At 39.7% G+C, this 27,124-nt stretch overlaps 1 protein-coding gene across 3 annotated transcripts; it reads left to right on the top strand.

Moving 5' to 3' along the window:
- On the top strand, positions 1–27,124 carry LOC139006950 (albumin-like). Of its 3 annotated transcripts, none has more exons than XM_070409830.1 (15): positions 1–85; positions 768–825; positions 1,665–1,797; positions 3,351–3,562; positions 4,543–4,675; positions 5,610–5,707; positions 7,166–7,295; positions 11,337–11,551; positions 16,314–16,446; positions 17,542–17,639; positions 19,230–19,368; positions 19,914–20,137; positions 21,620–21,752; positions 24,757–24,824; positions 26,972–27,124. In XM_070409830.1, the coding sequence occupies exons 1-14, from the start codon at positions 13–15 to the stop codon at positions 24,796–24,798; spliced, it is 1,821 nt and encodes a 606-aa protein (XP_070265931.1). In that variant the 5' UTR covers positions 1–12; the 3' UTR covers positions 24,799–24,824; positions 26,972–27,124. The 3 variants fall into 3 exon arrangements, with proteins under 3 accessions (XP_070265931.1, XP_070265921.1, XP_070265913.1); XM_070409820.1 differs by having other exon boundaries at positions 26,875–27,124; XM_070409812.1 differs by having other exon boundaries at positions 26,065–27,124.

Below are 27,124 nucleotides of genomic sequence, written 5' to 3'. Positions count from 1 at the left end.
GTCTTTGGCAGGATGAAGTGGGTAACCTTCATTTGCGTTTTCTTTCTTCTCAGCTCTGTAAGCAGTGTGGTTCTTCCAGATACACGTAAGAATTCTATTTTTCTATCGTTCAAATTTATTTCATTTTCCTAGTAATCAGTAAACACTGCATCTTTAAAGAAGAAAGTTTTCTTTTATCATTAATTTCTAGACTGTGATGAAATTTTGTATTTGTGAACTCTTAGAAAGTTATCTTAATATATTTCTAACTTCCTAAGTTAAAAAAAGGTGAGAATTGTTTAGTAACTGTAATTTTCTTTTGCACATGAGGGAACATAGAGTGACTTCAACTTCACAGAATATAGTCGAAGATAGAATTCATAACTCAAAATTCCCAATGCCCTATTCATTGCACCTTGATGCATTAAAACAACAACATAAAACCTGTGTTGTTAGTCTTATAAATAGAACAGGTGTTTATATTTTTTCATTCATGCTGTCCTCCCAGTTGCTGTTAATAGATACTAAGAGCATTAAAATTTATCCAAGTTTGAATATAAAACTATACATATTTAATAATTTTAATCATTTTTAAATAGTATAATTGGATTGAATATTGCATTTGTTTAAAAGCAGAAGAAATAGTTCATCATCATCCTAAAATTTTCTGAAATGATCAAAGCCAATACTTGGGAGCAAATGAATACATTAGCAAATGGAGAGAAACATAGAAAGTAATATCGTAACCAGTGGTTTTCTTCAGAATTTAAAATTTTTTTTCCCCCCAGACAAGCGTGAGCTTGCTCGTCGGTATATGGATTTGGGAGAAGAATATTTCAGAGACTTGTAAGTTAAAATATTGAAGAGTCAAATTTAATGTTTCTAACAGCATTGGTTATTCTTATATTCCCCTGTCATCAGAATCCAGATTCTAGCACAATACTGCCCAATAGAATTTTCTGCATTCATGAAAATATTCCATTTTAGTGCTGGCCCATATAGTAGCTACTGGCCACATGTGGTTGTTGAGTACCTTGAATTTGGCAAGTGCAACTGAGGATCAAAAGTTTCAATTGTATGCAATTTTAATTAATTTTACTATATAGTCACATATGGGTGATGGCTACTGTATGGGGAAGTGTAGCAACTCTGGAATTCTTATATAAACTTGATTGAGGGGAAAGACTTTCCCAGCACACACTCAAATTCCTTTCCCTAGCACATAGATCTGTGGTTTCTCCAGAACATTTTCATATTTTTCTAATCCAGTAGAAAATGAGAAATTAGTTTATTTTTTAAAGGTCAGTTTTATTCTATAGCCTGATTAAAGGAGATGTTTGTGTGTGGTTTTTGTTTTTTGTTGTAAATAGTCCAAAGACCTATGTAATGCCCCTCATCTTAACAATTATACCTATTTAGAATGCATGTTGCTTGCTTGCTCTGTATGTGTTCATCTACTCACATATGTATGTAAACATGTTTGAAATACATATCCTCTGCTTAGAAAACCACACATTCATGGTTAGGTCTGAGATAATTGCTGATGTGAATAGTCTTTCTGATAATAATGCGATGCACAAAATACTATAGAACATATCCTGAAAACACAATTTGTTCTCTAGCATAGCAACCTTCTTTATATTAAAGTATTATTATACCATGTTTTCCTATGTCCTGTGTTCCAGGGTGTTGGTTACCTTTTCTCAGTTTCTCCGGAAGTACCCATTAGATGATATTAGAAAAATAACAGATAAAATAACTGAATTGGCAAGAGTATGTGCTCAAGACAAGTTAGGTGCAGTTTTTTGCAAGTTACTTGTAAGTACATTGTAATTTTGAATGTTATTTCTTCTTATTTTAAATAATCTTGAGCAATTCAAAGGGAAAACATCTCATTTTGGCTTTCTCAATGATTTTTAAGTGACCATATTTGTAAGCAACTCTCGCAAATGGGTAGAGCCAACATTTCTTCTTTGATAGAGACATTCTAGCTATGCCCACAGTTCTAAATCATTTCTTTATTGAGACTACATACAACGGTCATAGTGGATTTAAGTGGAATTTGTCATTTGTAATAGTGTCGTTTTTAAAATCTGAAGTTTGAATTCTTTTCATAGAGGCTGATAGTAATCGCATGATTTTCAATATTCAGAAAGCACTTGGGTGATTTTCATGCTCATTTTGTTAGCTGGGTAAAATAAGAGTACAGCTCTATATTCCCCATTTTAGGGATATTCATACTTTTTTTTTTTTAAAATATATTTTATTGGTCTTTTTACAGAGAAGAAGGGCGCGTTAGAAACATCGATGAGAGAGATCGATCAGCTGCCTCCTGCACGCCCCACAGTGGGGATGTGCCCGCAACCAAGGTACATGCCCTTGACCGGAATCGCACCTGGGACCCTTCAGTCTGCAGGCTGACGCTCTATCCACTGAGCCAAACCGGTTCGGCGGGATATTCATACTTTTACATACAATAAAATATTGGGGCATTCATCTGTTTTAAAGGTCTTTGAGCTTTTGTTTTTTCTAGATAGGTCTTCAATACAAGTGGAGGTGAATGTTGCTCCCACCATTCAATCTACACATACTTTCCTGGTGGCAAGTCTATTTTTTTATTTTTTACTGAAGCTTTTTCTCCTTCTTTTTTTCTTTATATGCCTCTCTCCCTGAAGTTGGAATCAGCACTTTAACTTCACATAGTATTATGGCTCTAAATATGAATTTTTTAAAAAATGTATTTTGTAAAATGTAATAAATTCTGTCCTGAGCAATATATTTCCCTTGGTATTACAATTATTTTCCTAATAAAATTAATGGGGATTGAAAGAATTCATTTAATGCAATGTGTTTTGAGATAAATGTTTCTAGAATAAAAAGATCCATATTTTAATGCAATAACAATTAATATGTAGTGAATTGTGTGACTTCTGAATTTTTAAATAGTATGCACTAAGAATTTGGACCATTCACAGAAAAAGTAGATCAAATGAGAAACTTTCCTAACACTTTCCTCTCTGAAGTGAATTCACCGGCTACTTACAGGAGTATTTTTTCTTTGAGTTTTGTTATGATTGTTCCTAGTCTTTAGCCTCAGGTGAAAATTGGAGTAGCATTCCTTCGTCAAACCATTGACTGTCCTTTTGTCCTTTTGTTTTATCCACTGTAACTATCAGTGTGACAGTTACTTCTTAAAACATTACACATGGATGGTCAAATCAAGGGAAACTCTCTAAACCTGAGGAAAAAGTAGATTTTTATATGCTTTCCTCACCCAGGGTTACTGTTATCTTACATTTTTAAATACCTTCCTTTGGGTATAGAGGAAATAAAATACGACTAGGAATTGAAGACTTCTGTCTTGCCTTTAGGACACCCCTTTTACAGCTAAATTGTGTGCCATTACATCTCTTCCTGAGCACTATGATGAAATGGCCGACTGCTGTGAAGCAGAAGCACCTTTGAGGTACCAGTGCTTCGTGAAACACAAAGATGATGAGCTAAACATCCCCCCAATGGGGACAATAGATTCTGATGCAACATGCACTGCCTTTAAGGAAAATGAACAGGCGTTGTTAGAAACGTAAGTAATCAGATGTTTATGCTTCAACATTAAAAATTATGAAATAGGTTAAGGCTCATTATAACAATTACTATAAAAATATTTTCAACATTGAGACTTAAAAGCTTTTGTTCTAATGACAAACTGAAAGAAATACTACCTATAACAGTGATGGCGAAGCTATGACATGCATGTCAGAGGTGACACGTGAACTCATTTTTTTGGTTGGTTTTTCTTTGTTAAATGGCATTTAAATATATAAAATAAATATCAAAAATATAAGTCTTTGTTTTACTATGGTTGCAAATATCAAAAAATTTCTATATGTGACACGGCACCAGAGTTAAGTTAGGGTTTTTCAAAATGCTGACACACCGAGCTCAAAAGGTTCGCCATCACTGATCTATAATAATAAGAGCGTAACATGCTAACCTTCTGGACGACTTCCAGATGACCTTCCTTCCGGATGAAGCTGGGGCTGCAAGAGAAACCCGGGTCCTGGGTGCCAGAGGGAAGCCGGTGCCGGCAGCCGGGGGAAGGAAGGCCTACTCTTGCACAACTTTTGTGCATCGGGCCTCTAGTTTAATGCTATAAAATTTTGCACAATAAATATTGATCAGTGATCTGTTGGAATTCATTGAAACAGGATATCACCTGTATGAAAAACATTGACACATATTGAAATATTATGAAGATATATTTGGTTATTGTCAGAATTACCTCATTTTAGTCAAGCTTATATCACCGATATTTTACTATTTTATACGTGTGTATAAATATTTATATATATTTATATATGTATATATAAATGTATATATATATTTAATCTTTTTATTGATTTAAAAAATGACAAAAGCAAAGTCATGTACAAATTGAGTTTAATTGGTAAGTTTGATGTCTCTGGGTTTTGGAATTTCTTGGGAAATTGTTGATAATAATTATTTTTGTAATCCTGTCTGCTACAGAAAAATGACTGCCTTTTCTTCTTTTTAAAAATGTAGGTACATATATGAAGTTGCCAGGAGACATCCTTTCTTTTATGGCCCAGAGCTCCTTTACTCTATTCAAGAATATAAAGGAGATTTGACAGAATGCTGCGAAGCTGCTGACAAAGCCGCCTGCCTGGGTCCAAAGGTATGCCCAGCAGAACAGAAGAGCCAGTTCAGACTCGAACCTCAGATTTGGGGCATCTTATGCAGAGCACCTAAGTCTCTGTTATAAACTTCTTTACCTTCAAAAAGCCTTCCTTACTCTTACCCACCCCAAAGGTTCTTCACCCTCTTTGAAGGCCTGTGACATCCTCATTCCTCCTTCTAAGTTTTACCCCCGTGAATCTCACAGAGAACCACTGTGAATGTGTCTCAGTGACCTTGTGTTTGTAGTGAAATACAGAAACTCGTTTGTAAAAATGCAGAGCAGAGGGCCACAGTTTTTGTTTATCTTTTCGTGAACCTTTCCTATTGGGGAGGAAATTCAAAGGGGAGAATTTCACTGCTTCTAGAAGCCTGGGTTTTTTTCATTCATTCCATAAATATTTATTATGTACTCATCATCTTTTCTAGGGAGTTTATGAATGTGAGAGTTGGTGAAGGAGGGGTTGAAATGAATTTATGCAAAATTAAGAAATCAGTAAAATTATATTGCCTGGGATGTTAGTGTACTCTGTTCTTCTACCTTTAATGTCGGTTCCCTTTTCCCTGGCAATGCCCCCATGCTGGGTGTTCACCACCTAGGGGCATCCACTATGACCAGACTGGTTTTCCCTCTCACTACATAGCAAATTAATTATTTGCCAACGGTGAATACTTGGGAATTTAGGTGTATAGCACGTCTTTAAAATTTAATTTGTCATAGTCTCATCTGAACTTATGAAGTGTTTCATGTAGAATATTTTCCTATTTTATTTTTTCCATCACCATTCTTCCCCCTATACCCTCCTCCACCTCCACCCCACTTTGTACCCCCCATAATCACCGCACTTTGTCCATGTCCATGTGTTTTTTTCTCTCTTCTTTTCCCCTAATGTCGAATTTTAAAAAAAAGTTTTTAAAATTATTTCTTTCTGCAGATCGATGCCTTGCAAGAAAAAATACTGAGTTCAGCTTTCATAGAGAAATTCAAGTGCTCCATGCTCCAAAACAGCGAAGAAAGTGCTACAATAGAATGGTATTTAAAATTAGATTTGTATTTTATAATGATGTAAGGGTGATGGTTCTGTCAACAGAGTTGTACATTTTTATGAGGTTTTACACAGTGCTTTCACATGCATCTTTTGGGTTATCTAAAAGGTAGAAATTTAACAGAAGTGAAAAATCAGAGCACAAGTGACAATTTGTCATTTTTTTAATCATATGTTTTCATGGTAATAAAAAACTTAGAGGATATCTTTTTTTTTTGTCATTCTGAATCAGGTATTTAAACTCACATTTATTTATAAAGACTAGGGATCTTATTCTAATGGTCCATGATTTTTATACAATTGTAGTCAAGGTTTGTTATTTTACTTTATTGCCCCTGAGCCCCTTGTGATTATATAAAACTGTCTGCTTGTTTTTTTATGTTCTGATAATTAAATTGGGCCATCAAAGTTACTTCTCATTTTCTCATAGCTCCAACTCTGTTCATTTCTTGTTTTTTTCCTGGACCACTATTTTTATATAACTTGCCTCGTTCTAGGAATATCCTTCAACATCTGAGTCAAGAAACCCCATCCCCATTCCCAATTTACTTGCTAGTCAACAATTAATCAACATGAACAAAAGATACAATGAAAAAAAATTTTTTGCAAGATGTGCAGAAACCATCATTTGTACTATCTTTGCCTGTCACCTCTATCATCTACACAACAAAATCAAGCAAATAATTAAACAAAACCACCCCAATGTGAAACAATACACATTTAAAAAGGATATGACTTGTTTGGGGGAAGAGTATCTTTTACCAGAGTTAGACAAGTCTGAATGATTTGTGAAAGCTTGTGTATGTTAGCCTTTCATATCTTGTCATTGGCTTAGAGACTTTTCTGGATCAATTTCTGGTAAAAATATGTTAGACTCCTTAATCTTGAAAAGGTATGCAATTTATTTTCTCAGTGTGCTTTGGAACTCAGGAAGAAGACTTTTTACTGGTAACAAAGACAACAGGAGTTTGTGTGGCCCTTTCCAGTTTATAAAGAGCTTTCCTATGCATCGTCTAATCAATTCAAACCACAGTGCTTTGATGCAGCACGCGGTGTGTCTCTCCAGGGCTGAAGCTCAGACAGTTTAGTAACTATCTGAGGATCACACTGGTAAAGAGCAGTAAAGTCAGATCTGGAAGTCAGATATGGGCTCCAAACCTGATGCTTCTCAGATGTCACCTCTTTCAGAATCCCTCTTTGATTTCTGGTTTTATGAATCGCTGGCTTCTCCCTACCTGCCACACATTCTTACAATGGATAAGGAAACATTTTGCCCTAAGATAATTTGGTTCAGAACAAGCACTAAAATAAGAACTAATAATTTTACGAATTATTTCCATATTTCATTTTACCCTGAATTTTCTTACTATAAGTAGTATTTTCCTAGTGCTTTCACATAAAATATTGGAGGTTAACAAATTGTGATGGGGGAATTTTCTTTTTAGGTTTGTAGTTCGCCTGAGCCAGAAATTTCCCTTTGCTGACTTTGGGACAGTTTCCAATTTGGCAACAAATTTTACCAAAGTCCACAAGGAATGCTGCCAAAGTGACATGCTTGAATGTGCAGACGACAGGGTAAGGAATGCTCAGTATTCTCTTCGGTGACTTTGCTTTGGTAACATGCACAGTGGGTGCCATGGATCTATTTAGTGTAATTGGTGACAGCTGACAGTGAATTGAAATTGTCTTCTATGTCTAATATACTCAATTATTTCCCTGCCTTGTGGCATGTTATTTATTTGTATTTTTGTGAAGTTGGCTATCCTACTCACAAAATGATCTGGTACATACATTCACCAATTTGTAATGCCTTTCAGTCATATTCTCCCTGAGAACAAAGGCTGAAGTAGGACAGCTGCAAAGGTAGTTTCCTAAGAAAAATCTTTGGGGGCTTGGGTAGAGTTGGAGAAGAGCTGGTACCTGAAGACATTTTTGGAAATTATGTAATTTTTCTCTGTATATTCTCTATTAATATATAAATATTAAGCACAATATCTCTTTCCCCAAAATATAAATACATGACCAAATATCAGAATCCTAGTCTCTCAGAACACTTTGTGGAAACTTTAAGGCAGATATTTTACATGTGTAAGTAGGGCCTGTGACTATGCTTTTGACTAATTTTCCAAAAATTCCTCGCACTTTATTTGGTTTCAAAATGCCTGCACTAAATGTTGTGAATATTTGGAAAAATATTACTTGAAATATATATTACATTTTACATTTAATTTTACTATTACAGTTTATATTTAATATTACTCTGGCCCAGCCAGTGTGGCTCAGGGGTTGAGTGTCGACCCAGGAACCAAGAGGTCACCGGTTTGATTCCTGGTCAGGCACATGTCCTGGTTGCAGGCTTGATCCCCAGTGGGAGGCGTGCAGGGGGCAGCCAATTCATGTTTCTCTCTCTATCTCTCCTCTCCCTTTAAAAATAAAAAGCAAACATATTTAAAAAATGATATTTTGTATTAGTTTCAGATGTACAGCATCATTATTAGAATGTCATATACAGAGTGCCCCCCGATGTTTCCCACACATAGTCATTAGGATACTATTGACTATATTCCCTATGCTGTTATTTACATCTCTGTGACTATTCTGTAACTACAAATATGTACTTCTTAATCCTCCATCTTTTTTTTTTCATTTGGTTTCAATTTACCTTTCTTTTTTTTTTTAATTAAATCTTTATTGTTCAGATTATTACATTAGTTACTCTTTTTTCCCACCATAACTCCCCTCCACCCAGTTCCCACCCCACCCTCTGCCCTCACTCCCCACCCACTGTCCTCATCCATAGGTGCATGATTATTGTCTAATCTCTTCACTCACCCCCTACACCCCTTTCCCCCGCCCCAAGAATAGTCAGTCCATTCCCATTCTATGTCCCTGATTCTATTACATTCACCAGTTTATTCTGTTCATCAGATTATTTATTCACTTGATTTTTAGATTCACTTGTTGATAGATGTGTATTTGTTGTTCATAATTTGTATCTTTCCCTTTTTCTTCCTCTTCCTCTTCTTAAAGGATACCTTTCAGCATTTCATATAATACTGGTTTGGTGGTGATGAACTCCTTTAGCTTTTTCTTATCTGTGAAGCTCTTTATCTGGCCTCCACTTCTGAATGATAGCTTTGCTGGATAAAGTAGTCTTAGTTGTAGGTTCTTGGTATTCATCACTTTGAATATTTCTTGCCACTCCCTTCTGGCCTGCAAAGTTTCTGTTGAGAAATCAGCTGACAGTCGTATGGGTACTCCCTTGTAGGTAACTGATTTTCTTTCTCTTGCTGCTTTTAGGATTCTCTCTTTGTCTTTTGCTCTTGGCATTTTAATTATGATGTGTCTTGGTGTGGTTCTCTTTGGGTTCCTTTTGTTTGGGGTTCTCTGTGCTTCCTGGACTTGTAAGTCTATTCCTTTCACCAGGTAGGGGAAGTTTTCTGTCATTATTTCTTCAAATAGGTTTTCAATATCTTGCTCTCTCTCTTCTTCTGGCACCCCTATAATTCGGATGTTGGTACACTTGAAGCTGTCCCAGAGGCTCCTTACACTATCTTCATATTTTTGGATTCTTTTTTCATTTTGCTTTTCCAGTTGGGTGTTTTTTGCTTCTTTGTATTTCAAATCTTTGACTTGATTCTTGCGATCCTCTGGTCTGCTGTTGGGAGCCTGTATAATGTTCTTTATTTCAGTCAGTGTATGCTTAATTTCCAGTTGGTCCTTTATCACAACATCGAGGGTCTCATTAGATTTCTTGAGGATCTCACTACATTTATCGGCAGTCTCAGCAGTCTTTTCGAGGGCCTTATTAAATTTATCGGCAGCTTCTAGACAGTTCTTTAAAGACCTTAAAAGTGTGATTTTGAACTCTATATCCAACAGTTTGCTTTCCTCCAATTCTGTCGTTTGTGTCCTGTTTCTTTGTCTCGGCATTTTTTATGCTTCGCTGTGTAGAGTGCCTTTCTGTACTAAGTGTCCCAATTACCTGAGGTAGACACTCTTGGTGCACCCCCTTGTGGGCTTTGTGCACATTCTTGTTGTGGATAAGCCTTGATTGTTGTAGTTATCACTGTGAGGAATTGACCTCCAGGCCAATTGGCTGTGAGAATCAGCTGTGTCTGCAGTGGGAGAACTTCTGTGCTGGAGACACCCCTCTGGGGCTAGACTTGCTTCGATGGGGCTTTGGTGCTCACTGAGTCTGGCCCCTGAGTGTGTTTTTTATGGTTCCATGGAGCTGCAAACTGGATGATCCCACTCTGACCTCTGGGCTTCCTGGCTCCTGGATCTCTAGGGAGGTGCTAATCTAGCCTTTGCCTGAGGCTATCCAGCAAAAGTCTCCCTGCAGGGCTTGGGCAGGGCAGGTCCCACGGGATCAACAGGGCGGGGTTAGCAATTATGGCTGCTCTCATTCTTGCCCTCAGAGGCTCTGCTTCTCAGTGTCCCAGTAATCGTTGCAAGCCCCACGGAGAGAAAGCTGCCCTAGGGTTCTGAGCGATGCCAGACAGTCCCGCTTCTCCCATATGAGTCTGGGTCCCTAGAGACTCACCAGGAACTGGAGCTCAGAGCCTGAGACTCCCTCCCGATTGAAAATGACAACCAAGCCCTCAGCAGCCAGCCCGCTCCGCATGCACTCTGAACCTTAGTATTTTACTTCAGCACTGCGCCTCCTCTGAGCCTCGGTATGCTTTTCTCTTTCCTCCTAGTTGTAGAACTTCCACTCAGCCAGTCTTCCTGTGGTTCTGGATGATGTCCGTTCTGTCTTTTAGTTGTATTTTTGAAGTGGTTGTTCGAGGCAGCAAACTCTGGTGTTTACCTATACCGCCATCTTGGTTTCTCTCCCCTCCATCTTTTTCTCCCAGCCCCTATTGCTGTTCTTCTTCTTTTTTTTAATCCTCACCTGAGGATATTTTTCCATTGATTTTTTAAAAAAATATATTTTTATTGATTTTTTACAGAGAGGAAGGTAGAGGGATAGAAAGTTAGAAACATCAATCAGCTGCCTCCTGCACACCCCCACTGGGGATGTGCCCACAACCAAGGTACATGCCCTTGACCGGAATCAAACCCGGGACCCTTCAGTCTGCAGGCTGATGCTCTATCCACTGAGCCAAACCAGTTAGGGCCCATTGATTTTTTTAGAGAGAGTTGAAAGGGAGGGAAGACACACAGAGAGAAAAACATCAATGTGAGAGACACATTGATTGGTTTCCTCCCGTATGCGCCCCAACCAGGGCCAGGGATGAAGCCTGCGACTGAGGTATGTGTCCCTGACTGGAATTGAACCCGAGTTCCTTGAGTCCGTGGGCTCATGCTCTAGCCACTGAGCCAAACCAGCTAGGGCCCTATTGCTGAGTTTTGACTTAAAACTTAAATGCCTTAACAGTAGAAATATAAAATTAAAAAATTAATAAAGTTTTTAATCAAGTGGAAATATCTTAGTATTACTATCTGAATCTATAGACTTACGTATAGACTGAAAATGTTCACAGAAGGCAGGTTGACATTTATGTGGTCTTAGAATACAGTGGACATGTTCTGCCACCATAATAAAAAGTCTGGAGAAAAAGTATAATGGCGTCAATTTACGTTGACCAATTTTTATCAACTTGCTTGTAGGCGGATCTTGCCAAGTATATGTGTGAAAATCGAGCAGCAATCTCCACCACCTTGACGGATTGCTGTGATAAGCCTGCGTTGGAAAAATTCTACTGTCTTGCAGAGATGGCAGGTGATAATTTGGTTCCTGCTCAGGCCCCACAAACTACTGATTTTGTTGACAATGAGGATGTTTGCACGTACTATAAGGAGGCAAAATTTGATTTCCTGAACAAGTAAGTGCATGAAGAATGATCCTTTCATAGCTTTCAATGGCTCTGAGGATTTAGAAAACAGTTCTGGGCTTTCCTTTGGAGTTGTTACAATTGTTGCCTACAGTGCTACTTTATCCTTCCCTCTCTGAGCTTTTAAATTTTTTTTGGGGGGGGGGGAACAAATTAATTATTTTTTAAGTATAGTCATAAAATTATACCTGCTCATAGCAAAAAATCAATTGAGGAGAGTACAAAGTAATAAGTAGAAGTTTCTGTTATTCCCTCATTCTTTAGTTGTCTGATATATTTCTGGAAATACCTCTAGAAACATTTTGCATATACATAAATTATATACAGAGTATTCACTAATTCATTTAAAGAGAATTTCTTGAACTTACCATGACATACATGGGTGAATATAAGTCATACATCATTATATCTCTATATCTATCACTCTATCTATCTGACAGCAGCATAGAAGTATAAAGAGAAGTATGGAGTCTGCTACCAGGTACTTTATATTTGTTTATAAAGAGCAGAAGTTCAGTAGCATGGCAAGGCAGCATACAATTAAATGATAAAATAAATGATTATTTACAGTCAGTAAGTGGTGAGAAACTTTGAATTTTTATTGTTGGATTATAATAGCATTATGTGCACTAAATAATTGTGTACCCTTCAAGATTTCACTCAAATAAAGAGGAAAATAAAAATTTAAGAATACCTATTTACTATATGTATCTATCACCTATCTATATCTATCTATCTATCTATCTATCTATCTATCTATCTATCTATTGATCTATCAACTATCTACCTATTTATCTATCAGAACTTTTTTTGATGTAGTCCAAATCAAACAAAATATACATAATAACAGGAGTCATTTATTAAACATTTAACATGTGCCAGACTGTGTGTGTGATGCATAAATTATGTCATGTGTTCCTTATAATCCACCTTATGAGATAGATACTACATTTATCTCCATTCTAAAGAGGCGGAGGCAGAGACATGTGGCAGTGCAGGTAATCTGTGACCCGGCTGCACTGAGTGCTCGGTCTCCTTTCATCTAAAACGTAGCCAGCCATGTAGGCGGAAGATGGTGGCCTAATAGGCACACATCTTTGCACCTTCTCCCAGGGCCAGACTGGAAATACAACTAAATTGGCAACCATTCACTGGGAATTACCAACTGAGGTCCAACTGAGGTTCAAGGAAGGATAGAAAACACCTGGTGACTGGCTGGAAGGGTGAGGTCATGAAAGGGGCTGACCCCGCTTCCACAGGCGGCAGGCTGAGAGTGAGGAGGGAGCTCTTGACTACAGGAGGGTTATTGCCCTGAGAAGATTGAGGCCTGAAACCCAGGCTGGCTCCACAGCTCAGAGCACCACAGCCGGCCCGTGTAATGTCTAGCCAAGAAAGGTGACAAGGGCTTCTGGCTGCCAGGGAATCTGGAGCTGGTGGGAGATAAAGCCGATTAAAAACAAACAAACAAACAAACAAACCCAGAGCACACGATTTTTGTTTGCAGCTACTCGTCTAAGGCTTTGGTGAAGGGAGGGCGGTGGGGACTTGAGGTGCCTTAGGAGAGGGCCGGGGTGGGATGCATTGGAGGGAGACTTGGATAGGAGGCAGCCAGGAGACCTGTATTCAGTCTCACCACCCCCCAAACCTAACAGCCATTTTTCCTGAGTTGTGCTGGCCCCTGTCAGAATCCACAGCTCAGGAAAAAGAAAAAACCCACCCTAGGTGCTACAGCCCACCCATCCTCAGGACCCCTGCCTGCCACACCATGCATCTTGAATCTTTGCAGAGGAGAAAGCAGTAGAGGCCAAGCCTACGGGTTTGAACAGTCTCAGCAAGCACCAGCGACTGGATTGAGGGGTTGGGCCAACTGTCCGACTACACCAGGAACCTGACTGGTGCTTCCCCCACATGGAAGAGCTGATAGAAACCCCAGGTTTCCAGCTGATCCCACTGGACTGCATATGAGGATCTCTGGGCCGTCGAGGGTAGGGAAATATTCTGGGACACGCTCAGAAGAGTAGTTCTGAGACAGGGAAACACAGTCATCACTTTCCCTGAAATCTGATCAACACCTCCCCCTCATGGATGACCCAGAGATCCAGACTCCTGAGTCCACCTAAATCCTGTCTAGAACCAGACTCTTGAGTGATTAAGATTGATAGCTGACTGGCAGGTGAACCCAGGTGGAGTTGGAGCCTGGGGAACCTGGGGAAGTTTGCTGACCCATCACTGGACCACGTGCTGCTAACAAACCCACCTTAGAATGCAGCTTGGCCCCTCCCAGGTGCAGCTAAATCCTATGGAGAAAGACACAAACTGTGGATTGCTTGAAGCTTCAAACAGGTTGCTGAGAGCCAAAGGAGGACAGTTTCTGACAGTGGTAAGCACCTAACTCTCTCCCAGGAAGTCCAGAATTGGCAGACAAAACAGGCAGCCTCGGTTATCAGAAGAGCAGGATCCAAAGGGTGTTCCCAGGAGGCACTAAACTCTGCTGAGATGAATGCCACTTTACTTTTTAATCTTTCTTCTTGACTGATTTGTTATTATTTTAGTCTCTCTTTTTTCTTTCATAGATCTAATTTCCCCTTCTCCTTTCTTATGCTATTTTTTATTTGTTCTGCTTTTTCATGTTTCCTCTTCTTATTTTTTGTCTATTTGCTTCTCCTATATTTTCCCTTTCATAATTATTTTCTTCCTCTTTTATAGCATTTTCCTTCCCCTGTTCTTTATTACTAGAGGCCTGGTGCATGACATTTGTGCACTTGGGGAGGGGGGGGGGGCAGTCCCTCAGCCTGGCTTGTGCCCTTTCACAGTCTGGGAGCCCTCAGGGATGTCCAATTGACAGCTTAGGGACTAAGCCACAGTTGGCATTCTTAGTGCTGCCGTAGAGGCAGGCCACTGTGCTCGCCAGCCATCAGCTGGCTTGTGGCTGAATGGTGCTCCTCCTGTGGGAGTGAACCGACCACCAGGGGGCAGCTCCTGCATTGAGTGTCTGCCCCCTGGTGGTCAGTGCACATCATAGCAACTGGTTGTTCTGCCGTTCAGTCAATTTGCATATTACCCTTTTATTATATAGGATTTTATTTCTTTCATATCTGCCCTTTCATACTCCTTTTTCTTCCCATTCCCCCTCCCCTCCAGTATTTTCTTTTCTTTTCTTCTATTATTGTTCTCTTTTCTCCTTCCTGATTCTTCCTTTTTTTGTGGTTGCTTCTGTTGTTGTGGGGGACTTATATATGTTTTTGTTTTGTTCTGCCAGCACCTCCATAACAGCTCACATGAGGTAGTCTGGGGTGAGCCTCATAGCCAGCCTGAAAGGAGATTCCTCCCATGAATGGAACAACATTCAAGACCAATTACAACAGAATAACCCAAATAACTTACATAAAGGACATTCCTAGAGCATCCAGCTTAGGAAATCTAAGAGACTGCACCACTGGGTCCCACAAAACACTTACTATGTAAGGCCATCCCATGTAGACTGGGAGGCATAGAAATTTCAAGAAACTTAGTGGGAACTACAACAGCATGAAATAAGAAATAGAAACCATAACTAATAAATAAGAATCAGTTGGAAATGAAGAATAACATCTCTGACATCAAGAATACACTGGAAGGGATCAAAAGTAGATTAAATGAGAAGATCAAATCAGTGACTTAGAAAACAAGGTAGAAAAAACACACCCAATGAGAGAAGCAAAAAGAAAAAAAAATACTTAAAAAGCAGGATAGTTTAAGGCACAACATGAAACTTAACATCTGCATCAGAGGGTATCCAGAAGGAGAAGAAAATAAGCAAGTAATAGAGAAGTTGCTTAATGAAATAATGACAGAAAATTTCCCTAATCTGGTGAAGGAAAAAGTCACACAAGTTCAGGAAGAATAGAAAATTTCAATCAAGATGAACCCAAAGAGACCCAGTCGAAGACAAATCATAATCAAAATGACAAACATTAAAGACAAAGAATCTTAAAGGCAGCAAGAGAGAGACAGAACGATACCTATAAGGGAGTACCCATTAGAATGTCAGCTGATTTCTCAACAGAAACACTTCAGGCCAGAAGAGATTGGATGAAGTATTCAAAGTAATAGAAAACAGGGACCTGAACCCAAAACTACTGTATTCAGTAAGACTATCATTTAAAATTGAAGGGGAAATAAAGAGCATCCCAGACAAAAAAGACTACAGGAGTACATGACCACCAAACCACCACTCCACCACTGCAATAAATGTTAAAGGAAGTATTTTAAAAGAGAGAGAGAGAGAGAGAGAGAGAGAGAGAGAGAAATATAAAGAAAAATGGCAGTAAATAAGTACCTATCATAATAACCTTAAATGTAAATGGAATAAGTGCTCCAATCAAAAGACATAGAGTAGCTGAATGGATAAGAAAACATGACCCATATATATGCTGCCTACAAGAGACTCACCTCAGAACAAAATATTCACACAGACTGAAAGTGAAGGAATGGAAAACGGTTTTATTTCATGCAAATGAAAATGTAAAGAGGAGGGAACTAAGGTGCTGATAGTAAAAAAATTGCCTAAGGTGGTGTAGTAAAATAAGTGTTAGAGCAAGGATTTGCATAGAGGTAGCTTTAACTCTAAACCTCAAGCCCTTAGCCACTAAGCTTAATTGCATGGGTTTGGTCAAATTGAGACCTTTGGGATATGTGTTTCTCTTGTGATTAGTTAAGTGATTTTTCTTGCTTTTTTGTTCAACTAAATCTATTTTATTTTCATCTTAATTAGGTTTTTGCATACATACTCAAGAAGGTATCCTGATTTCTCTGTCTCATTAGTACTGAGACTTGCCAAGAAATATCAAGCTATACTGGAGGGGTGCTGTGAAACTCATGATAATCATGCATGCTATACCAAAGTGGTAGGTTTCTCAAAGGAAAAATAAAATACAGCTCTTTGACTGGTGATTCCAATAATAAGAAAGACACATAATACCAGAATGAAAACTGCTTATAATACAATTGAGACATTCTCTTGAGATAATTTCAATTTTGTGCTCTTAAGCATCTTAGGGGGAAATGGTCTTGATAGAATGGTTAATAAAACCTAGAATAGTCCAGAGAAAAATGACTTGAAGAGAACAATCTCTAATTTCACAAAATCTTGACATTGCCTTTTTTTTTAAACTTTTGGGAACAAAATAAGATGAAGTAAATGTAAATGTCAATTAAAAGTGATATTACATAGATATGAAGAAAATTAACCTGATTTCAAGATTTATCAAATATCAAGAATTAGCATCTTAAGGAAGGTTGTGAAATCTATTCATTTAAAATACTTTCAAATCTTTTTGAGAAGGTTTAGAAATGGTTTTATAAGAAATTAAGTAAGGAGATGAAATCTATTCTGGAGGATTTTGCCATTGTATTTAACTGTGTTAAAATGGGATTCTAGCAGGTTTAGGATATTTAGCACTTTGAATATATGGAGTGACTTCCAAACTTCTTTCCTTTACCAAGAACCTGCTATATGCCACGCACCATGCTGGATCCCATGATCAAGGTAAAAACTGTTATTTCAGAGACATCAGGATCCAACTAGAGAGAAGGCTTTGTAATAATCATAAAGCTTATAATTATAGCTATAATGTATTGAGCTTTTACTGTGTTCCAAGCGCTGTTGAAATTTCATTAGCTCTGGTGGTTTTCACAGAACATTCCATGAGGTGAGTAACCATCTTCATTCCCATCTTAGAGGTGAGTTTTCTAAAACTTAGTGATCAGAAGTAGTTCTACAACTAGAAAAGGATCCAGCTTACCTGGCTCAAGTACACTCCAGACCCTGACTATTCTTAATCACTTATACTCTGCAGTGTGGATGTACAGGCTTGGCATCAAAGGTTTATTTACATGACTGGGCAGAAGGCAAAAAGGCTTTCATTCAACCTATAGGGGTAAAAAACAGCCTGCATCTGATCCTTGGGTGAAACCCTGTAAGCACAATTCTTTTCTTTTAGTTGTATGAACTTCAGCCTCTTGTGGATGAACCACATGAATATGTAAAAAAAGATTGTGAAACTTTTGAAAACTTTGGAGAGTATGGCTTCCAAGATGCGTACGTATTTTTGTTTTTGACTAATATTTTTCTTGATCAGTTTGTAATTTTTTAAGACTCTCTCTCTCTCTCTCTCTCTATATATATATAGTTTAGAGGCCTGGTGCATGAAATTCATGCGGGGGGCGGGGTGTCCCTCAGCCTAGCCTGCACCCTCTCCAATCCAGGACCGCTCGGGGGATGTCTGACTGCCGGTGTGTGATCGGGCCTAAACCAGCAGTCAGACATCCCTCTTGCAATCTGGAACTACTGGCTCCTAACCACTCACCTGCCTGCCTGCCTCATCACCCCTAACTGCCTCTGTTTGCTGGCCTGATCGCTCCCTAACTGGTCCCCTGGCAGCCTGGCCACCCCCTCACTGCCCCCCTGCCAGCCTGATTGCCCCTAACCTCCTCTGCTTCAGCCTCTGCCACCATGGCTTTGTCTGGAAGGATGTCTGGAAAATGTCTGGTCTAGTTAGCATATTACACTTTTATTAGTATATATATAATCTCACTACCTGTCATACATGAAAATACAGTATATATTTTTAATCCCTCTCCATTAAGAAAAACTGGAAAATGAGAGAAAATAATTGATGGATTGAAGAGACTTATATTTGAGTTCAGTTTAAAAAATTAGCCTCTTGAGACTGGGAAGGAAAATACTAAATCTTTTGATATAGGAACTGAGGATTCCCTTTGAAGGTTAAGAAATAGTTATGAACAAACAAAAGACAGCAATGCTTTCCAGAATAGCAACTAGTTGGACTTGAATGACAGTGGATCAAGAAGTACTGCAATACATAAGTTGAAAAAATAAAATGCTGATTTAGTAGAGCCTTATCTGTGGAAGTAAAGACAAGTAGGGAAACATCATTAGGTAGACATTTACTGTTCAACTTACATATATAGCACTCTTTTAACTGTGGGTGCTAGGGATAATAATAATTAACAGGTCTCTTCCCTTGAGTAGATTACAGTCATATATTGACTTTCAATGGTGGTTGGAATTCTTAGTAAAGAATTGTTACATGCTAGACATCATACCAGATTGATGGCGTGCGTTATGTCTTTTAATTTAATCCCTGCACCATTCCTATTGAGTCAGGTATATTTCATCCCATTTTATAGATTAGAAAACTATCCATATCTTTCTAATTTAGCACGGTGCTGATATACAAGGGAGAGCAATAGTAGGAATACAATTGTGAGTATGCTAAACAGAGTTAATAAAATTAATATAATTATAACCAGCATATCTTTTTCCATATGAACAACTGTAAATCTACTTTAGACCACTCCTGCATCTTAAGCTCTCTGTAAGTTTTATTGAGAGAAAAAATCAATTAATAGATATATTAATGTTACTGAATTATAGTAAGTTAAGTCATTTTCCTAAGACTACACAGAACAGGTGGAATTCAAATTTAGGCTTACCTATTTGTTTAAGACGAGGTCTCCCCAACTTCCTCTCAAATAACCTAAAGATAGAAATAATTTTATGGATGGAAAATTATTATAATTGATTTTGTCTGTTTTCTGCTTCACCTACTATGTTAGAAAAAATAGTTTTATGCCCGGCTGAAAACACTGGACTGTTTTGTTACAGGCTCTTAGTTCGTTACACCAAGAAAGTACCCCAATTGTCAACTCCAACTCTTGTGCATCTCTCAACAAAGCTCGCAAGCATGGGCAGCAAGTGTTGTATACTTCCTGAATCACGAAGAACAGCTTGTGCTGAAGACTATGTGAGTCTTTTGAAATATAATAAGTCAATAATGATGAATTTTGGTCTTGAGATATTTACAAAGTTACCTTTCAGAAGCCAGAGTGAACTAACGTGTATGTGTGTGTGTGTGTGTGTGTGTGTAGGACTTGGTTGCCTACATTATCCTGACCATCAGAATGAGGATTGAGACAAGATCCTGAAGATGATAAATTGTTCTGAAAAAATTCCATAAATTTTAAACGTTTCAATCTGGCATTAAAATTTTTTTACTTTTTGGGAAGACTGCTTTCACCCCATTCCAACACATACCTTAGGAATCACCTCAAATTATTTTAATCAATTATTTCATTGAATGGATTATTCTGCAAATGTAGACATATCTAAAATAGAAAAGACTTTTAAACATCACTTAGGACTTGTAGTAAGCAAATCACTCCCTCATGTCAATCTTGCATTCAGAGTTTCTAGTTAAAACACAACACCTTTTTTGGTCCATGGGAAAGTAGGAGTTCAAGAAAACCTTTATTATGCTTTTAAATTTCTGCTGGACTCCCTGTTCTTTAGCTGTCCGTGGTCCTGAATGTGTTTTGCACGGCACATGAGCAGACACCTGTAAGCAACAAAGTGACCTTATGCTGCACAGAGCCATTCTTGGACAGACGGCCATGCTTTTCCGCTCTGGAAGCTGATGAAACCTATATTCCCAAACAATTTAATGTTGCAACATTCACCCTCCATGCATTTGTATGTGCACGTGCCGAGCCTGAGCAACAAGTCATGAAACAAATGTGAGTTGCATTTCATTACTGCATATGTTTGTAATCTTCATAGGGAGAACTGTCAATGGAATGAGTAACTTTTTCTGAAGTAGTGATTAAATTCCTTAGGAAATAGTATTTAAGTATTTTCCTTGTTAAGGTGATACAATTGTAAAAAAAAATAATAGCTTTTGTTTTCTTAGCAAAACAAGCAAACAGCAACAAAAATACTGTACTATATATTTGCCCAAAAATTATTCAGAATAATCTTGTGGGTAAAGGCTATCTATACTAATGAAAGGGTAATATGATAATTAGACCAGCAAGACTGGACATCTTCTGGACATCCTTCCGGACAAAGCTATGATAGCGGGGGCCGAGGCAGAAGCAGTTAGGGGCAATGAGGCAGGCAAGCAGAGGGGTTATGGGCAATCAGGCAGGCAGACAGAGTGGTTAGGGGTGATTAGGCAGGCAGGCAGGCAGGTGAGTGGTTATGAGCCAGTGGTCCTGAATTGCAAGAGGGATGTCTGACTGGCAGACCCAAGGGGTCCCGGATTGGAGAGGGTGCAGACCGGGCTGAGGGACCCCCTTCCCCCATGCACAAATTTCATGCACTGGGCCTCTAGTAGTAGAATGATATCTTAAGACAGGTACAATAGAAAAAGCTGAATAATTAACTGATTCATTTGTGAGGTAGTAAATAAGTTAGGCAAAGTCTTAGAAGAATTTATTTCTAGGCATAAATGACTTTAAGTTTGTATTATGCTATGGCAAACCTATGTGATGTAACTTTTGAGAAGGGCATTTGGATGAAACACAAGTAGAAGTGTGGATTCTGAGATTTGACTCTGTCACTGTCACAAGCAGTTAGATATGCAATATAAAGTTGCTGTCATGTCTGGTGGGTTCTGATTCTGATCGTGGCCATACACTTAAGAGGAATATTGCAAAACTTACTGTGCTCACAGGACTCTCTAGTACTATTATCTGTGCAGACATCAATGAAAGAGAACCACTGGCTCCCATGAGTTTGGATAGTCTTATTTCCCCTGGCCCAGGCATATTCATTTTGAATAGACCAACTAAAGACCAAAAAATATAGAATCTTGGATTAGAAACTTTAAATAGAGTCTAAGGTAATTAAGCTGCTAAGAATATTTTTTTAGCTTTTACATTGCTATAAATGGAATACTTTTTAAATGCAATGGCATAATGATTTCCAGAGATTTATTCGAGAAGAGTTTATTGATTTTCTGATATTATAGATATTGAACAATTTTCATTGATGATTTTATTTGAACCTTCCACCAACTCCATGAAGGTAGATTTTATTCTCTTCCCGATGGAAATGAGAATATTGAATTTTATCGTGGCAAGCCTGGGCCTCAGGCTCACAGTTGCCTGGCTCCAAGAATTATGATCTCAAACAATAGTACTGCTGCCTTTACCATCTTCATTTTCTTTATGTGAGTAACCTCTTTTCTGTTTTGTTTTGGTTTCATTTTAATGCAGTGCACTTGCCGAACTGTTGAAACACAAGCCCAAAGCCACGGAGGAACAACTGAAAACTGTCATGGAGGAATTCTCAGGTCTTATACAGAAGTGCTGTGCAGCTGCTGACAAAGAAGCCTGCTTTGCAGAGGAGGTACTGGAGTTGTCTTCATTTTAATATACAGTGTCCTTTGTTGTGGCTGTTTAGGCTAAGGCTCAGGGGACTGTGTCTGAAGGGACACTCTGTACATGGGGTCCAGGAATCTTATTCTACATACTAGAGGCTCTGTGCATGAATTTGGGCACCAGTAGGGTCCCTCAGCCTGGCCTGTGGGATCAGGCTGGAACCGGCTCTCTGACATCCCCTGAGGGGTCCGGGATTGCAAGAGGGTGCAGGCCAGGCCGAGGGGCCCCACTGGTGCAGGATGGGGGCCAGGAAGGGACATGGGAGGTTGGCCAGCTCAGTCCCGATCAGCTGGACCTCAGCAGCAAGCTCACCTACTGGTCAGAGCATCTGCCTCCTGGTGGTCAGTGCACATCATAGAGACTGGTTGACTGGCCCACTGTCTGCCCCCTGGTGGTCAGTGCATGTCATAGCGAGCATTTGAGCAGCCTTAGCTTTTATTATATAGGACTAGAGGCCCAGTGCACAAAATTCGTGCACAGGAGTGGGGGTCCCTCAGCCTAGCCTGCACCTTCTCCATTCCAGGACCCCTCGGGGGACCCCCTCGCAAGGATCAGGCCTAAACCAGCAGTTGGACATCCCTCTCATAATCCGGGACCGCTGTCTCCTAACTGCTCACCTGCCTGCCTGCCTGGTCATCCCTAACTGCCCTCCCCTGCTGGCCTGGTCGCCCTAACTGCTCACCCCTACTGGCCTGGTTGCCCCTACCTGCCCTTCCCTGCTGGCCTGGTCGCGCCTTACCATCTCTGCTTTGGCCCCCACTGCCATGCTTTGTCTGGAAGGATGTCTGGAAAGCTGTTCAGTCTAATTAGCATATTACCCTTTTATTAGTATAGACTAGAGGCCTGGTGCACAAAAATTTGTGCACTCGGGGAGGAAGCGGGGGTCTCTCAGCCCGGCCTGTGCCCTCTCCCAGTCTAGGACCCCTCAGGAGATAATGACCTGCTGGCTTAGGCCTGCTCCTGGGTGGCAGAGGGCAGGCCCAATCCCTAGGTGCAGCCCCTGGTCGGGCTCAGAGCAAGGCTGATTGGGGAGTTGGGGCGCTGCCCCTTGTCATGCACAGAGCAGGACAGATTGGGAGGTTGCGATGCCGCCTATAGTCATGCTCAGGGTAGGGCCGATTGGGGGCTTGGGGCACCGCCCCCTGTCACATTCAAGGGAGGGTCGATAGGGAGGTTGTGGTGCCACCCCCTGTCACACACAGAGCAGGGCCGATCAGGGGGTTGGGACGCTGCCCCCTGTCAGGCACAGAGCAGGGCCCATCAGGGGGGTTGGGGCTCCGTACCCTGCAGGGCCAATCAGGGGGTTGGGGTGCTGCCCCCTGTCACTCACAGAGCAGGGCCCATCAGGGGGTTGAGGAGCTCCCCCCTGTCACTCACAGAGTAGGACCGATAGGGGAGTTAGGGCACCACCCCCTGTCACACACACAGCAGGGCGGATCAGGGGGTTGGGGCGCCGCCCTCTATCACCCACAGAGCAGGGCCGATCAGGGGTTTGGGGCGCTGCCACTCTCACACTCAGGGCAGGGCTGATGAGGAGGTTATGGCTCTACCCCATCACACACAGAGCAGAGTAGGGCTGATCAGGGGGTTGGGGCACTGCCACTCTCACACTCGGGGCAGGTTATGGCTCTATCCTGTCACACACAGAGCAGGCAGGGCCTGTGGGGGGTGGGGGGGTTGGGGCACTGCACCCTGTCACACACAGAGCCGCAGGGCAATCAGGGGGTTTGGGCGCTGCCCCCTGTCACGCTGATCCAGTGCCAGGAGGCCTCGTGGCTCCGCTGATCCCGGTGCTGGGAGGCATATTACCCTTTTACTATATAGGATAGAGGCCTGGGGTCCGGCTGGTTTGCCCTGAAGGGTGTCCTGGATCAGGGTGGGGGTCCCCACTGGGGTGCCTGGCCAGCCTGGATGAGGTGATGATGGCTGTTTGCAGCTGGTCACACACCCTTCAGGGTTGGGGTCCCCACTGGGGTGCCTGGCCAGTCTGGGTGAGGAGCTGAGGGCTGCTTTCAGTTTGGCAGTTGACTGAAGCTCCCAACCGCTCCTTTTTTTCTTTTTCTTTTTTTTTATTCTGGGCCAGCTTTAGCTCTGGCTCTAGCTCTGAGGCTTCTGCTGCTGAAAGAAGCTATCTGGTTTGTTTGCGTTCTATAATCGAAACAATATATAACTCCAGCTCTGAGATCCTGGCTGGCTGAGAGCTGGTTTCTGGGGTTTTGTTTAGCTTCTTATTTGCAACATAGTTCATAGTTTCTTAGAGTTGCAGCTCAGAGGCCGGCAAGTCAGGCAGGGAACGTTGGAGTCTGCAGTCACTGGAGCAAGCAAGCCTCATGTTCGCTTCCAGCTGCCTGGCTGCCGGCCACCATCTTGGCTGACAGTTAATTTGCATAAGGATATGCTGATTAGCCAATGGGAAGGGTAGTGGTCATACGCTAATTACCATGTTTCTCTTTTATTAGTGTAGATAGTTGTCTGGAAAAAATGACTTAAATCAACTCTTGCTTTTTTCTCCTGATAAACTGAAGCATATTATTATACGTTTGTAGTATTTGTTCTGTTTCCAAAGTTGAGTCATTCATGAATACAGATAGAAATATTCAGAAGTTCTGAATTCTTTTGGTAGAGTCATCATTAAACCAAAACCTTAATTTATTTAAGCATTTTATTTAAAAGTACTGGTTTGCAATTTGGTTGCATCTGTGTGCTTGATATCACAGGCACAAGGGGGAGTTTATATTTAAATGTCTGAGTCAATTACTATTTTCCCCTATGACTTGACAATAATGCTTTTATTTATTTGGGTGCAAGGGTTGCCATTAAGTTTCCTTCTAGAGAGTCTAGTACTAAGCTGGTATTAAAGGATGTGAAGCATGGAAAATTACTTTGTAATCATTGAATGGTTGTATAAATGTTCATTTATCCTAATAATGATGCTAATACTTCCCCTAATTCTCTAATTTCTGTGTATCCAGGGTCCAAAACTTGTTGCTTCATGCCAAGCAATTTTAGCCTAAAATCAACAAAATCTCAAGCATCTCAGGTAATATCCTCTGGATTTTCTTTAAAAACAAAACAAAACCTGAACTAATTAGAATAGTTAATATTAAAATAGCTAAGAGCCATGTGGACTAGTACCAATCACTTTTTTAAGGTCTTTTTATATATTAACTTATTTGATTCTCACAATAGTTGTCTGAGTGAAGTTCTATTATTATTCCCATATTTCAGATCAAAGCACAGATCAACCATAGACCAAGTAGTTTACCAAGGAACATCCAGATTCTGAGAGTTGGAGCCACAATTCAAAATTGAAACCAGAGCTTGATAGTTAATCACTGTCCTGTTCTGACCTAGTGTGACACAGTAGACAGAGCCATTCAACTAAGCAATGATTCAGAGTGGATTATTTCAGCTATTAGGCTGAGCAATATGAATTTTTGTAGGTTAAAAAAAATTGAATGGCAATGATTTCACAAGGTTCAAAATAATAGCTCAGTACCAAATTCATGTAATTGGAGACTATGAGAAATCTGCTATGTGAGCTCCTACTTAATAGTAAATAATTTGCTACTGAGTTTCCAGTATGTCAATATGCTGAGTGTTAATAGAATTTCTCTTCTTAGGATAAAAAGACCCACTTTAAAATTTAAACATGTTTTATCCATTTTGGTTGTAATATTTTGGAGAAAATTAAAAAGGAAACTTTTTTTCTTAAAACAAGTTGTCTAGTGATTTTTAGCATGAATTCCATTCATATTTTCCAAACTGACCGTGATGCTTATTCCACTTACTGGACTTTAACTTACTCTTTGCCACATGATAATACCTACATATTATGCATTCAGGCAAGGAAGAACTTCCTGTCTCTGCAAATTGGTTGTTTTAAAATGTGGTTTGTTTCAGTCCTAAATGGTAAGATTTTCTTCCTAGAGGTCTAACTTGAAGAAGACACCTTGTTGGTTTGTAATTAATGAAGGTAAGAGATAGGTGTTTAGGAATTGACTCTGAGGAGTGATGTTGGAAGCTTGTGACTTTGAAGCCTGAGGAGTAACATGATATCAGTGATGAAGAGAGGACTTTACAATACCTAGTGGGGTGTCTGCTCCCCTAGCTCAGCAGAGGAATTCAGCTGCCATGGGTCAAGGGCAAGCTTGAATTATTTTTGTTGGTGAAAATTGGAAATTGCAGACAGTCTAAGCTATTTGACATTCATTTAAATACATTTAAAAAACGCATGCCATTTTATAAATGGTACTTATATTTGTCCTTTTATTTTTCAGTTTACCCTGAGAGAAAGAAAGAGAAATGAAGACCCAAAGTTTATGCAACTGTTTTTCCTTTTATTTGATGTAAAACCAACAGCCTCTCTAAAGAACATAAGTTTCTTTAAATATTTTGCCTTCTTTCTCTGTGATGTAACTAAGCAAAAATCTAATATTATGGTTCAGGATATTATTTTCCTTTTTTTCTCATTTCTTTTTATTTATTTGTGTGTTTCTTTTTCGACTGTTATATTTCAAAAAAATGGTTGCCATCCTGAAAATTTTGAAGGTTCTGTGAAAGAACAGAGGTCACTGTTCTCTTTCCCCCACTTCATAGGAGGACTTCCAGTTCCCATTGGGATAATTAAGTAAAAGAAACATTAATACTCGTCTGAGTTGAGGATTATGAACATTGAAAGCAATATTTTAACTTCATTATAATTCTGAAAAAAAGATTAAAGATTGTGGTACAGGTAGTATATGAAACCTGGCATTTCCTTACTACTAGAACTCTCTAAGTAATGTGAGGTACAAAGAAGACAGAGATGATTGTGAAGATAGTTAATTGAATGGAGAAGAAAACACTGATCCTAGAAGAAATGTAACAGTCTAGGATGACAATACATGAAGAGTGTAATAAACCTAACAGGTTTGTAAAAGCATTAGTGGAAGAAGGAACTAGGAGCTCTGGACAAAAGCACAGTAAGGCTTGATTAAGGTATATTGAATTGAGAAAGTATGAGTTGGAGGATAACATTTTCTTGTAAAAATTAGATGTTATACTTGTTAAGTTTGATTAAATAATCGAATCAATGCCCCCTCCCCTAGGAACTGACCTTTGGGCCACTTCACAACGGACGTTCCACTTGCTTAGACCACATTCCACTTGCTAACACCATTATCTCTCCCCTCTGGACTTTCCCAGAATCTGGACCTGCACAGAGAATTCTCCGCCTAGAAAAAGCCTGCCTAGAATCCTCTAAAAATCTTGGACTCCCTGTCTTTGGGCGCTGGTGCCATTTTGGGGCCCAGCCCATCTGGTATCCAGATGAACTAATAAATTTATAATCTCTTACCA

This window comes from Myotis yumanensis, unplaced genomic scaffold (assembly GCF_028538775.1).
Source record: "Myotis yumanensis isolate MYYU_CA2020_CCGP unplaced genomic scaffold, mMyoYum1.0.hap1 SCAF_1, whole genome shotgun sequence".
Lineage (NCBI taxonomy): Eukaryota > Metazoa > Chordata > Mammalia > Chiroptera > Vespertilionidae > Myotis > Myotis yumanensis.
This window is presented reverse-complemented; position numbering and strand designations above follow the sequence as displayed.

Excerpts from the sequence above, each read along its gene's own strand:
- LOC139006950 (XM_070409830.1), top strand. The coding sequence starts at position 13 with ATGAAGTGGGTAACCTTCATTTGCGTTTTCTTTCTTCTCAGCTCTGTA. Across the intron at positions 826-1,664 it reads GAAGAATATTTCAGAGACTT|GGTGTTGGTTACCTTTTCTC; the intron begins GTAAGTTAAAAT and ends CCTGTGTTCCAG. Across the intron at positions 5,708-7,165 it reads GAAAGTGCTACAATAGAATG|GTTTGTAGTTCGCCTGAGCC; the intron begins GTATTTAAAATT and ends TTTTCTTTTTAG.